This window comes from Falco cherrug, chromosome 4 (assembly GCF_023634085.1).
Source record: "Falco cherrug isolate bFalChe1 chromosome 4, bFalChe1.pri, whole genome shotgun sequence".
NCBI classification, from domain to species: Eukaryota; Metazoa; Chordata; class Aves; order Falconiformes; family Falconidae; genus Falco; species Falco cherrug.
In genome coordinates, this window is record NC_073700.1 from 71,901,438 (window position 1) to 71,915,912 (window position 14,475).

The 14,475-nt window shown below is 35.1% G+C and overlaps 1 protein-coding gene across 1 annotated transcript in view; it reads right to left on the bottom strand.

The window, feature by feature from the left end:
* The window catches only part of MALRD1 (MAM and LDL receptor class A domain containing 1), a 282,559-nt gene that overhangs the window by 58,412 nt on the left and 209,672 nt on the right, over nucleotides 1-14,475 (bottom strand). The window contains exon 32 of the mRNA XM_027800878.2: nucleotides 11,694-11,895. Within this exon, the coding sequence (XP_027656679.2) occupies nucleotides 11,694-11,895 (202 nt within the window). The remainder of the gene's footprint in view (nucleotides 1-11,693; nucleotides 11,896-14,475) is intronic.

The following is a 14,475-nucleotide window of genomic DNA, read 5'->3' on the forward strand; positions in this document are numbered from 1 at the left end:
TTCTCTCTTTATTGATATAAAACTAGTGCTGTTAAAAATAGACCAAATCTTACACAATGGATTTAAAAATATATATATATTGAGTTTACACTTTCTCTGGGAAAAAAAAAAGGTATGATTATATTAGATACCTGTTTTTTTTGTCTGTTACTTCTGACCCTTTTCCTCACAATGTCCGGGGGGCATTTAAGCAACAAAAATTACTTAAGCTGCAGTCAGTTCTACATAGGCATTTTTGTCCTTTCATACTCCCATTTTTTTTTACTGAGTTTCTGATAATACAGTGCAAATTAATGCCACACAGTTCCGATATATTTGACTTCCCTAGGGTCACTTGTTTATGTTGCAGGAACAATTGTGAGCATTTTTGACCCAGTTTAATTCCCTATACCTGTCCTGTTTGTGATATGCTTGTTAAGAGGTTTCTACCCAGCTTTGTTCTGAAAATTGAAGTACCCCTTTAAATTCAATAGTTCTTGAATGTGTTGCTTGTTATGAATCTGATCTTGAGTGTTAAACTGTCTTTGGGCTTTTGTAGCACTGATCAGTTTAGTCTTATGGTCCCGATCATATAAAGTGCTTATGCATATAAATGATCCATACTAAAGTCAGTAGTTAGTCAAATGCATGAATGCTTTATTGAATGGGGGATTATTATTATTAATATTAATATTATTATTATTATTGTTATTGTTATTGTCTATCATGATTCCCTATTGCTGTTAGAAAATATTGCTTAGGAAGAATTTCTTCCAGACTTGCATACCAATTACTTTAGAGTGTGCAATATTCACTGAGAGCAGTGAAGATGTCTCCAATTTATGCTAAAGGTTAAATTAGGGGTAAGGTTAACCAGGGGTCTTGTTGATGTCTGTTTTATATTTTCAGTACATTAATAAAAATCCAGAGATACCTTGAAATCTGCAAAATCATTTTAGATCAGAATAAATGAGAATATACCTCAAAGACCATAAGAATATCACCTTGCATATTAACTCACATTATATTTTAATTACTTACAGAAATAATTCACATCTCTTTGGTTTCAGATGCAATAGGAAAATTGTGCTCTGGATGACATTCTCTAAAACATCACAATTACCTTGATCTTCCCAAACTGCACTCACAAGTTCAGTCTATTATCTTTACATAAAGTAGGTTAAAAATGCTTTTCTTACTTATAAATTAAATGTGCCTGGTAAAAATTCTGAAGTTTTATAAAACATTATTTTGTTTATAGACAACATTTTAAACTGACTAATTAGGAATATGCAAATCTAGAAAATCATTAACTAATTCCAACTGAAATCTCAAGCAACTCATTAATGCAAAGCTACTACCTATGTAATTATTTATATTAAACTCTTTATTGCAGTATCTGCTACTGACATGTTCCAATTTAGAGTAGCAAGATTCATTCAGTTTTCTTGCCACCGGGAAGAACTGAAGTGTTAACACTGCAGCGTGGTTAACAGTTAAAAATGAGCTGGCACTAATGCGAGACACATCAGAAATACCTTCCATTGTACTGAGTTACACAGTGGTATACTCACCTGACTCAGCCGTAGAAACTAAACTTATGCATATATATATGAATCTTATATCCACTCCTGTACATACACACGAAGGTTATGTAAACAGCAGAAACTGAAATGTGTTTTTTCAATGCAAATTGAATATCCATTTGTGGCCTACAGGCCATTAGTCAATTAAAATCTTTAGATTCAACAATTGTATGATACTGGCATGCCAAAAAAGTTTCTCTCACTTTTTGCCAAATGCCGAAAAGATGTTCCCAAGCCAGCCACTCATCTCCTGAGTGTTGCGTGGCTCATTTTCAGACCACATTCAGACCACATTCAGAAGTGGAGGAGATACTGTACAGGTTACTTTTTTAAAAAGCACTATCTATTTGAAGCTGTTCAAGGATTTGGAGATAAATCTAGTGAAAATGATGTGTTCTAAGGAACACAGGATAAAAGCTTAGATTTGCTTAGCTTTCTGTACCTAGGCTGTGCGTGATCACTGAAAAGCAGGACTGGAGATCCTCAGGAATACATTCAGTATTTACACACAGATGAAAAGCAAACTAATCAAAAACAACTCCAGAGAAAAAAAACTCTGCTCTGTGGAACATTGAGTCTGGATTTAGATCTGCGTGGAAAACGGCAGCAAATTGTCAATGTTTCATTATAGATAAAGGAATCATGATTTTTTTAAGTAGCAAGCTGAGGACATGTGTTTTTTTTTTCCACTCTGTTTCATTTTACTTATTGTGTGCCTTGCAAATAATCAAAATTAAAGAAAGGCTTTAAAAATGTGCATATAACATCTACTTGTACATCACTAAAAAGTCGATTCTGTTAGGTCCTAAAAAAATCACATTTTAATTTGATCCTAATCCTTTGTGAAACCTCACACAGCCGTGCTAAGTGAGTTATTACCTAAGGACCAAGAAGTGTTACCCTACAAGCATCCTCATACTTTGAAGAGAAGTTTGGTAGTTGAGGTAGATACAAAAAAGCAAGAATCAGACCAGTATGTAAAGCAATCCAAATTTGGTATGAACTGCAATTTGAACTACAACAGATACAGCTGAATATATCTATATGTCATCACTGTCAGAAAAAAAAAAAAGAGTGCTTTTAGGTACTTCTTCATTTCAATGTGCTAACCACCAAAACATGTTACACTAAATAGAGCTCATGAGCTGATGATTTGGGAGAATGGAGCCTTTACAGTATGAAAAGTGTTAAGTCAGTAAATACTCATCACCAAGGACATAATTACATATTTGTGGGATAGGCGTTTGTTAAAGGCTTACTGTTGTTTGATGGACTTTTTCTGTACACATATGCTCTGTTGTACTACTGTCTTTGTCATCCATGGAGTGTACTGATCCCATTTCCTGACTGTACTCCAAACTTCACAGGTCAACACTGTAAACATTTTGCCCATGAATCACAGGGGCTTAGTCACAGGAAAAGACAGAACTGCTATTACCCAAATGCTAATATAAAATAAATGTCAGTATTACACAGTCATTAGTACAGCGAGAAACATAAACAAGCTTAATTTGAATGAAAGAACATCTCCGTGCTATCCACTTCTTCTGCCTTTCTTGTGCAGATACCAAGATCTCTGGTGCAGAGTAGGTCTCCATTTATATTTTTCTATCTCCTATAACAGTGAATTCTAATTAAGGCTAGTAGATGTTGGCACTAGAGTCAACAGCAGGAAGCACAAAATAAAGTTACTGCATGCTATTACACAGAATTAAGTCAGTTGTATCAGAGCTTGCTCTAAAGCCCATTTAGGTAAATGGGACGACTCATATTGATTTTAATGGGCCTTGCATCAGACTCTTGAAAACTAACCACCTGTCTGATATATTTGCATAAGTAATTTGCCTACTAAATCTAATAAAAACTGTGAACCTATTAACTGTAGCTAAAAGAGCCAAAAATAACGCCCTCCAACAGTTTTCATTAGACTAGAGTATAAATTAATTACAGGTCCAATCCAATCCGTAAATTAAATTGAAATAAGTGGCAGTCCTCACCTTCACTTCAGTAAACATTGGTTCAGGGCATGAAACCAGCCCATTCAAAATGGCTGCAAGGAAATAAACCTTGTTTAAAAAAAATTAACCAGACTGAAGTTTTTCAGATACTTTAACAATCTGTCCATGAGTCTTTATCAGTGTCAATAAAGCTTCTGCTAAAAAATAAAATGTTAATTTCAAAGCTTGTAAAAAGACAAAAAGGCAGAAAATTGAGTCTGTCCAATTGAATCTTGAAGTCTCTTCCTCTGGTGAGGACACAGAAGTATGGGCCAGGGTATTGAAAAGGATCCCAGAGACCCTCTTACGAAGCCAGATTTACAAAACCAGAACTTGGCCCCATGACTTCAGAGTTTTATAAGTCTGTGCAGAATTGTGCATAATGCATAACTTATTTTAAATTATGACAGTTTGATAACATACAAACATAATGGAAAACCGACAGGTTTACTGCCAGTGATAATCAAACTATGATTTATAGTTTCCACTCAGAGAACTACTGCTTCTGGCTGAAACACACTGACTACCTGTGACAGCAATATGGCAATATTTGCCATATTTCTGCTAAGAACAGCCCAGGAACTGCTAGCTATGCCTGCTGTTGTGATAGATTTACTTATTTGTTTATTTTTTAAGAGCAATGAAAAACTGGAGAAGCTGTGAAGCATTAGTTTCCAACAAAATGAGGTGGGCTGCACTACAGGACAGGTTTAATGTGGAGAAAAGAGCAGTTTCTTAGAATCAGCACATTTTCATAGGTGGAGTGGGAACATAACACTATGCTACGCCTTTTTTTTCCCAACTTCTGAAGAAACATAGCTTCTACAGGTACGAATTTATAATCATCTGAGAAGAGCCCTGAAGAAAATTATGGTAACATCCATATAATTTCTGAGGTAAATCTGAGCTTGTGATTTATTCTTGTTGAGGAGAAAGGTAAGTTTCACATAACGAAGATTCTGAGAATTTTCTTCTCTCTAAGATAGTATCATGAAACTATGTAATTCCAAAAATAATTTCTCTCCATCCCTCCAAGGAAATATATTGATTTTTATGAATAAACTTAGCAAGGCAAAATATCACCTCTGTGACTTGAGGGTTGCTTGGATTTTTTTGGTGTAAACAGATGGGTTTTGGAGGTTCAATATTAATGAAACTATTCTAATAGACTATTAATAAATCCAAAGATTTTTAATTTCCCAAAAGGCATCTAGCTTGAAACAGAAGATTTCAGAATTCTGTACAAGTGTAAGAAGGCAAAAAGAAACTGAAAGATTTGGACAAATATATTTATTTAAACATACATAACATAATTGTATTCAGGACACGCCATTAATTATGCTAGTATATACAGTGCATATCTTATTCTAAAATTATTCCCAGTTTTCCTCCCTGTGAAATCCACAAAAAACTGTGGTTTCATGGCCAGCTACCTTTGTGCACTAGAAGATGCTGGAACAGGCTGAAGACGCTCTCTAAGGTACTATGTCCTGGATCATAGTTTATACTCTTTAAAAATGCAGAAATGCCATACCTATGCCAAGTAATGAGGATCTAAACCATATTGTGATTGGTTTCAGGGAGAAACTAATTAACTAAGGAAATTATTCACAAATATCCCCAGTATCCCCAGTCCTCTATCACTACTAATTTTGCTTTCCTCTTCCCCTCCTTTTGTTTTTACAGGCAGCTGCCCTCTTGCCCTTGAGGAAAGAAATTCCCTGAGCTCTCAACCTGAGAGAGATTTCTGCTTCACTGCAAGAGTGAGCAGACAAGATAACAGTGATTCCCCTGGCTCTGTAACTTAAAGAAATCAGAAGTTAAGTCTCCTCTACAGTTTTTCCCCATGATCTAACACTGTAGTATCAGCAACTCAGGCAGTTAACCCTTCCAGTGTGTCCTACATTCAGGCTCTGGGAGTTTCAGAGATGGAGCATTGACTTTGTCTAAGCCTTTGTCAGATGAGTCCTGTTCTGCTGCAGAACTTTCTCGCTACTGCTTCACACAAGTGCATGCACAGACACATGCACACACCCCCTTCAGTGAGACTCTGTCTACACAGCCAGGTTATTTTTTTGCACCAACAACACACAAACACCCACTGTATTTTTTGAGTTGTCTCAATTAGACACACATGCCATTTATGCTTTCCTCATAAGATCTAGTGAAATGGGATCTACTAAAAGTGACAGAGAACATATAAAATTATCTGCAAATGCATGGTTTCTAGGCTGTTTGGTTATCTGACTAGCTTGCCCATAACACTTTTGCTGCTCTGCCAGTTTGAAACATTTTGGCTGTTTCATATTTTGCTTTTTGTTACAGTTCACGATTCTTTACTTTTATGACCCTGAAAACAAAAAGGTTCTGGACATTTCCAATCTCAAACCAAAATTATAGAGGTTATTTTATTTAATTATCTTTTTAGTTGACAGGTAGATAGCATAATGCAATAAGAATTAATTGTGGAGGTAGTTATCAAGTATGTTTGAAATATTTGGACATTGTAGCTTTATGCTGTATAGAAAACCTCCTCATAAAGTTAAATAATTCTACATTCAGAAATGTATCTGAATAATGTGCACAGAGAAAACAAAATAATTCTCTCTCATCAGGGATTTCTCTCTCTGTATTGGCCACAGCAGAAGATGCTCTGAGTAAAATAGTATTTGTTAATGTGATTAAAGATTATGTAATTGTATATAAACACATGATCCTGTTGTGAAGCAAAAGGAAGCCTGTGGCAGGAAAAGCAGGGAAGGTTTACAGACAGCCAGAATTCAAAGAGACTGTTCCATGAAGCAGAGATAACATAGGGAAAAAATGTCTTCAATATATATTACAAGAAACAAATAAATAATAACTAGCCAATATTTTATGAAATTAGCATTTCCAGACATATGTACCTTTGCTCTGTGGTTTATAGTCTGAAATTACAAGGGGATTCACTTCTGAAGAATGGCTACTTACTGACTTCTGTAAATTAGATACCTTCAGGATATCATATAGCACCTAAATTATAGTAGCTTGTTTTACTGATTGATTTTGAAAACCTAGACCAGTAACCATTAGCTCATTATCCACACAGTTTTATTTATTTATTTTTACTCTTTTTTTTCCTTATGCTATCTACGCTATATGGAAATAGTCTTTATAGTCACTATTCTTTTACTAAATTACTTTAATGAAAAAGTATTATAAAGAATCTTCATTCTGCTATGTTTTAATTAGAAACACTCATCTGAGACAGTTTGTATTGGAAGATGTCTGTGATAAAGGTCATTTCCTTCCACAATGAGCAGATAGAATAGTCTATAGTTCTGGCCCTTCAGGACACTCTCCTTCTCGGCTTCGTGCCTGAACCTGCATCTACCACAACTTTTTGTTACAATATTGCATATTGATATTAAAAAAGGCCTAATTTGGTTGTTGTTCGAAGGTCAATGGAAACTGTTTTGCTCTGAAGGAACTTCAGGATTGTGTCTTTCAGGCATACAGCTCTTGTGAGATCTGAATTTGTAGAAGTCTTGAAGAGATCCTACCCACTAGACAGAAGAGTGAATCACCAAGATTCAAACAAAAATTTTGTACATTTCAAGACCTAAATGAGAAAGCACTGAACAGCTTTTTTGTTCATGAATATAAGCCTAGATTTATACAAGCATAAGCATATAGTTTAATTACTGAATATTAAAAAATTCCCTGGTGTTAAAAGGGAAACCGACAAGTTCAAGGGAAAAAAAACCCCAAGGATCACTACTCCGAGACTACGTATGGCTCAGGAAGACTGTGAATTACAAATGGCTGGCAATGGAAATGTATCAAGGGAACATAGTACATGTAGTTCCCCTTTTCTTATACTTTTCGCCAGGCATCCATAACTGGTGGAGACAGGTTATATTGGTAGCTGCACCTTTTCCTTACTTACTAAGGCTGACCTGAGGTTCTATCCTAAATTTTGTGATTGAAATATAATTTCCTTTGTCCCAGCACTTCCTTGCAGAATAAGCTCTTCTAGAAAGTTAGGAAAACTGATCTATAGGGATGGATCTAGTCATATCTCATGAACTGTCTTACAATGACTCAAAGAAATAGAAGATATAATTTCTGGAGGATACTAGGTAGTGGGAAGCCTTTGTGTGCATTTTTTTTAATAAACCTTTGAAGTACTAGGTGGCTTGGGCTTGAATGTAAAGCTAAATCCAGTCTTGTAATTCACAGATTATGATTTGCTTCTTCTATTGGTTTCTTCACAACAAGTGAAAGCTTGCTCAGTGTAAGAATTATTTAAAACACTTACAACAGGTCTAGGTTTTTCTTTTAGCTACAGAGCAATGTGAAGACTTGGTTGAGTTGCAGCATGTCAAAGCAAACTTTTCACCTAAGTGAAAGCTGTCAATAACCACTGAAAATTTTACTGTATTTCAGTACCTAAATGGCAAATCCAACCCTTTAATTGGTAACCTGTGTGGTGAAGTCAAGAACTATGGCATTAGAAAAAAACCCACTCACAGCAGTTTGGAAAAGAGCACTGAGTTTTGCACAATTCAATTATGATCAGATAACACAGTATTAGAGATGACACGCCCTGTCTGTGCTGAGTGTTTTACATTATTTGAGTTGCCCTTTTACCTCCAATCTATCCTTACATAAAAATATTTTCTCTGCAGACAAATCTTCCAGGTGAAAGTGAAGTTGTAGCAGGGTGGCAGGCAGAAATTTTTAATACTGGCAGTCCTTCCTCATGTGTTAAGCTGATAGACTAAAAAGGCTTTTAAAAAAAATGTTTTTTAAACAAAAGGAATGGATGAAAAAAAGAACCACGGTAGCAGAAAAAGCTTTAAAATAAAATGATGAAGGATGAGAAAAGTAGTTCACAAAACAGAAGAAGGAAAATACTTCAGGTAGCACTGAGCAGCTGCAGAAAGTAAACCATTAAAGCAAATATAGACTAAAAAAAAGAAATGAAAAAGTACGGATTGATAAGGAAAGGTGGAGTAGAAGAGAAGACACAGAGGCAAATCTGTATTTATTTTCTTTGAGTTGTTAATTATTTCACTAAGCAATGTTAATACTGAACTGGTGATAAACACTGAAAGCATAACCGATGGTGGAAAAGCACATACTGGTTTCTCAAACACTCTAGAGACCAGGGTGCTGCATGATGTTTTCACTCCTGTTTATACCCAAGATGCAGCCCAAATATTTATTTTAAAGTGTCAACACTATTCTTTTTGAATGAACTAAAAGGGAAGGCAATTACTTAAAGCAGTACTATTTAGAAGTATAAGTTCAGAAAGAGCTGTTGCTAAAGAGGGGCTAGCAGGTAACTTCACTGCATGAAAGGGCTGGAGCAGGAGTCAGTGTGACTTTGTACCAAGATTTACATTCTTCCAGCAGAAGATCTCCACAGCTACACATATTCTGCTTGGGTGATCTCTGGAAGAGATCACAAAATACATTTACTTTTACTTGTTTCTTGAGACTATGAATTGGGAGAGCCCAATACATAAAAGCACTATGTAACTAATACCTCACTATTTAAATTACACAGGCTTTGTTCATCCAAGTTATTTCTCCAGTAATGAGTTAGTGATGAAACATAGTATCCTGATTTAAGTATGTATTACATTGAGTTTGGATATCAGGCATCTTTAGGTTAACACTAGTATTTAAATTAGGTAGAAGCAGAAATTTTAAGAATTTCTGTGGTAACTCCTATTTCAGATGAACTAGAAAATACTACGAGAAAGGTCTTTATGAATACAAAATCTGATTCAATACTTGGGTATTCTTGGTCCATCTGAAACTAGAAATGGAAACATTTTTAAACTTTGTTTTTTCAGAAACAAGATATTCAATATTTTTTTAAAAAATAAAAAAAATTACTTAAAAGTTTAAAGAAGATGGTTAGAACTGGGTAACAACTAAATTCTTTGGTCCCTAAGATACACTAATTCCTGTAATACAAGATCTTCACACACCTTTTTCAGCAGAAAACAATGGACCTTATAAAGCAGTAAGAGTACCTCATCATTTAGCAGTTAATTCCAAACTAAGCTAGATCCTGTGCCACTGACATCTGGCACTGCAGCTTGCTCAGTGCATCAAAATCAGCTAGAAGTTACTTCTGCAGTAGCCCAGGGACTAGCTTGACCACACTTTCTTTAAAAGTTCAGAAATATTCTTGGATCTGTAGAAACTCCCACGGCGAATGAGGGCTGAGTACTTAAAAACAAATAAAAATCCACAGCTGAATTAGAGCTGCTGGTAATGCTTTATTGCTTAGAGTTCCCAACCAGCTAAATTGTGATTGCTTCTATTTAGAACATGTTGCTTCAGGAAACCTGAAGTAATTAAAGACAAGTGGAAAAGTAATAATACTGAAAGAGGAAAATAGATTTGTAGCAGCAAAGCTGTCTTCTGAAAGGGAGAACATTTCACAAAACCTCTCCTGCAGGTAATACACTTTTCTTTGAGCTAGGTCTTTGAACAAACAGGATGAGCAAAAATCAAAGCAGGACTAACAGTGGGGCACGTAAACTTTCCTATCATTTCTATTAAAGGAAAATGTTCTTGTTCAATTATCTACAAGGTAGTGATTTTATAAAGCTGATTTATATACATTCTTTGAATGTAAACCTAGGTCTTCCACTTAATTACAGGTACTTAAAATATGTAATTTGAAAAAATCCTTTTCTATTATGCTATAATATGCATGAAACTGCCTAAGTAATTCTTAAGGTATGGTTAACAAAGGTGATTAACATAATAGGGGTAGAACAAGAACCTGTTTAAGTACACAGTCTGCAGCTCATTGAAGAACATTCCAAAATAATATTTGCCTAAGCCTATTGGTGGTACTATTCAGAGAAAATAAACAAAACTTTTATTCAGTTTGAGACTGAGCAAATGTCACCTGCATGAACATAATATTTCAGTTTAAGCCTTAATCAGCATGTGATTAATTCTCCAAGGAACTGCTTAGTTATCACAATATTAAAACCCAGTTTCTTGAAGAGCATGACAACTAGTTCATACATGGGCTATCTTATGTGAGCAATAAGAGCAGTATAAACTGAAAGAAATGTTATTCAAGAACATTTTTTTAACATTTGTATTGGCATTGATTTAACCATAATAATTCCTAGTGGTTCCTTATGAATGAAGACCTAGACAAAAAGTTTTTTCTTTAGTTTTCTTCCCCTCTTGACTCTTGAATGGCTGATATTTCTATCAGAATCTGTACTTGCACATATACTTATTTTTTTCTTCTGATGCTGTATTGTATGTTACATTTTATTTGCAGAGTAAGCCACTGCCTGTCTTATGGTATACACATAACATTATAAAGCATTAGAATTTAACTTTTTTTTTTTTTTTAACACTGTTCAAGTCACTTAGCTTGTGTAGCAGAATTGAGATTGTAAATTCTCAAAGAGCCTGACAACAAGGTAAATTTGCTATGCCGCTGAAGATATTTTATGAAGAGAGCAAAGACAGAAAAACTAACCATTTTCTTTTTTGAATAATTGTAAATCACATAGAAACTCATAAAACTCTTCCATCCCAAACTGAGACCTTCTCTGATTATTTTTGTACAGGAGAGAACCAATACAGTTGAGTGATGGTAGATCCCTCTCAAATATGATTCATAAAAACAGTAACAGGCTCTCAATGACAGTAATATTCTGAGTTGCTATAATTACTCATATATTCAGCTGCTAGTTATAACACAAAACTGTCTTCCACAATCCATCGGCAAGTATCTTTATTCAGATACTGCACTCAGCCAACAAATAGATAGGAAAGTATAATGGCTCCTTTCCTTTACGGAAAAATGTGCTAGTTAAAAATTTGCCATGATGGTCATATATGATAAATTTTATCTTTCTTTCTTTTACACGTTTTACTTTACCTTGAAAAACAAACTTCTTTGCATGATTGTGCTTCTCCCATTTCTTTTCTACACTTTTTGGAATGAAGTAAAAGCACAGCAGTACTGCAATAATTTCAAAAGAAAGAAATCCAGACTTTGTAACTGCAATATAGATTGACATAAGAAATGCCACAATTTTCTCTGCCCTATGAAAAGAAAAAATGTATTATATATATTTATGTAATAGCATACCTCCACCAATACATTCTGGGGTGAAAGAAATATCATCAAGAGCAAATTCTGTGGGTTTACTCCACCCCACTTCAGCTTCAAAGGCAACTCTGAAAGGGCTGTTACTGGAGAGGACTACATTTGCATACATCCATTTGTTTTCTTCATTTCTACTGGAAGACCACATAAGAATATCTGTTCCATGTTCTTCAACCATGTATACCTGTTGATAATGAAAGCCAAGAGATGCAACTGAATCAGTGTTAAGCATCAGAGCTGTGCATTTAGCAAGAGCAACATAACCCGAGCCCAGCAAGGCAGCTACCTGCCTGGGTAGTACTGGCCTTCTTAGCTATGGTTCAAACTCACACCTTTTGGTGATGACCAGATATTACTGAACACTTTTACTAATGCTAGTTCAGCTGCAAATAAACAGCTACTATGAAAATAAAATAATAAAAACCTACTAATACAATCACCAATTGGAAAACCTACAGAGAGTCTCAGCCTGACATAAAGAAGCTAATGAGTAAAGACCTAACGTCAAATTCATCTAAACATTGAAGAAAAGACTGAGAAGGATCTTGATCTATCCTTTCATCTTTAAAAGGTGACCTCTTTATAGCTGATAGACTGGGTGCAGGTTTCAGAGGTATAAATAAAAGGCTTAGCATCCAGGGATTTAAGTCTATTGTCTTGTACAAGTGATATATAAAATGATGTTTCAGGCAGTCATGGTAAATTAGTTCAAGCATATATAGCAAAGCCAAAAATAAAACATGAATAAAATTACCAAATAGTGAAAGCAATAAGAATTACAATTCATAACCAACAACTGATGAATTAAAGCCAACCACAGGAAGTTCTGAAGACTACACAGGTAGCTGCTCTTCCCATTCAGGTATCCAAAATTCTTATAAAATCTAAAATAGGTCAGAAATAATTAAAAAGAATGGGAGTAATGAAAGTAAGCATATTCTAGCCATTCCAGGTGATAACTATTTCTTTAAAGAACTGAATATTTTAATCATTATCCTCTCCTCATCAATTTCAAAAACATCCTTCTCTTAAGCTTTTAGACTAACTCTTCAGTGGCCCATTGGTTCATGTTCCCACTTGCATGCCCCGATTTAACAATGGAACACAAAATGAGACCCAAGAAAGTTATAAACTTAAACCCATACTAACAATCTGTATAACTACATACCTTTGACTCTCCCAGCCAACCTGGTGGAACAAATAAGTTAAAAACCCAAATGGCACCACGAACCACATACTTTATAGAAGTTGGTGTATTGATTAAAGTATCCCTGATGCCTGAATGCTCTTGCAAGTTATTTCATTTTTGGAGGAGAGGAGCATCAAGAAGTCTGACATGCAATAATCCAAGTCAGGACCTAATTTTGTCAAGACTGAAGTTTCGTTACATGACTGTATGTAAGAGCAATACTTTGTCACAAAAAACATGCATCTTGTAGGGCTAAAAGAACAGGTGTGTAGAAGAAATAGCTGATTCAATTCATGAAGAAATGAAAAACTGTATGTGATCACATTATCAGGCTCTAAGGCCTTTATAAATTGAAACCCTTAATTACAATAACACTATGTGTGAGGTTACAACACCTGTATGCATCACTAGAACATTCACCCTTTTACCAATCATATAATCCAACATTCCCATAGATCTAGAATTTCACAGCACATAATAGTGTTAGTGTAGTTTTAGCTATTACTGTATCATGCAGTGTTATCTTCTACTTTTTGAAGGTTTGAAGGTTAATATTGAGATATCACTTTCAATATATCTCATTGTAAAGTCTCACAGATGCAGAAAAAACTGTTGGGGAAGGGGGAAGAATCAAAACCATTTGAAGGCAATAACAGAGTCTCTTTTAACAGGACAGTTAAAGACTGGCCCATTGTTTAAAATCAGAGGTTTTTTTCCTTCCTTTTTGTTGGGTTGGTATAAGAAGTTTTTCATAGCAAAAATTGCAAAGCATCTGCCTGCTTCAGCAGTTCTATGTACAGAAATAGCATCATGTCCATACTGATCCTAGTCTCAGATGGACCGTGCAGTCATTCTGCGTACATACAAATCAACCCTGCAGCTAAAGCTCAGTACAAACAATAAATCCATCATGAAACCTGCTATGTCTATACTGGCCAATGGGTCTGAGGTGGCAGCAAGTCAAAGTCTCAAGAGCAACATTTTGATGACATCAGCTTCTGTTCTTATAGATGTAAAGTAATTTTATATGCCTTGGTTTTCTTTTCTTTGAGATTTAACTCATATTTACCATAGAGTAAGGACATGCAGATTTGTAATTACTAAGGGTTAGTTAATATGTTGTGTTGTGTGGTGCGTCTTCAGTTAGGTTTGACTAAAGTTTAAACCTGGTGTATGGTTTCTCATAATAAGCCTGTAGGTAACCTGTGTAAACTGACAGCATTTAGTATAAATCACTAAACTGGTAGGTAGGAATTCTCAGGTGACTGCTCAACTCTGCTCCATTTCTCATACATTCTCCCAGGGAAATTATTCAATCCCAGTTTCTGCCAAAGTACTCCTGAATGCTTTTACTTCACTTCTCCAAGTCTTCATCTATCCATAACTATGCTAGGAATGGGTCTGTGTTCTTATGTACCTAAAAAAAAAATAGCTGAAATTTCTAAAAGAATAATACATAACTTAAAATATGTGCTAAATAAAATGAGATTACAATGGAGTTCAGAAAAATGGGAAGCCCAAGAAGTCTGTTCTTTTAGCTGGGGATACAAATCTCACTCTTTCAGAGACTGTGCC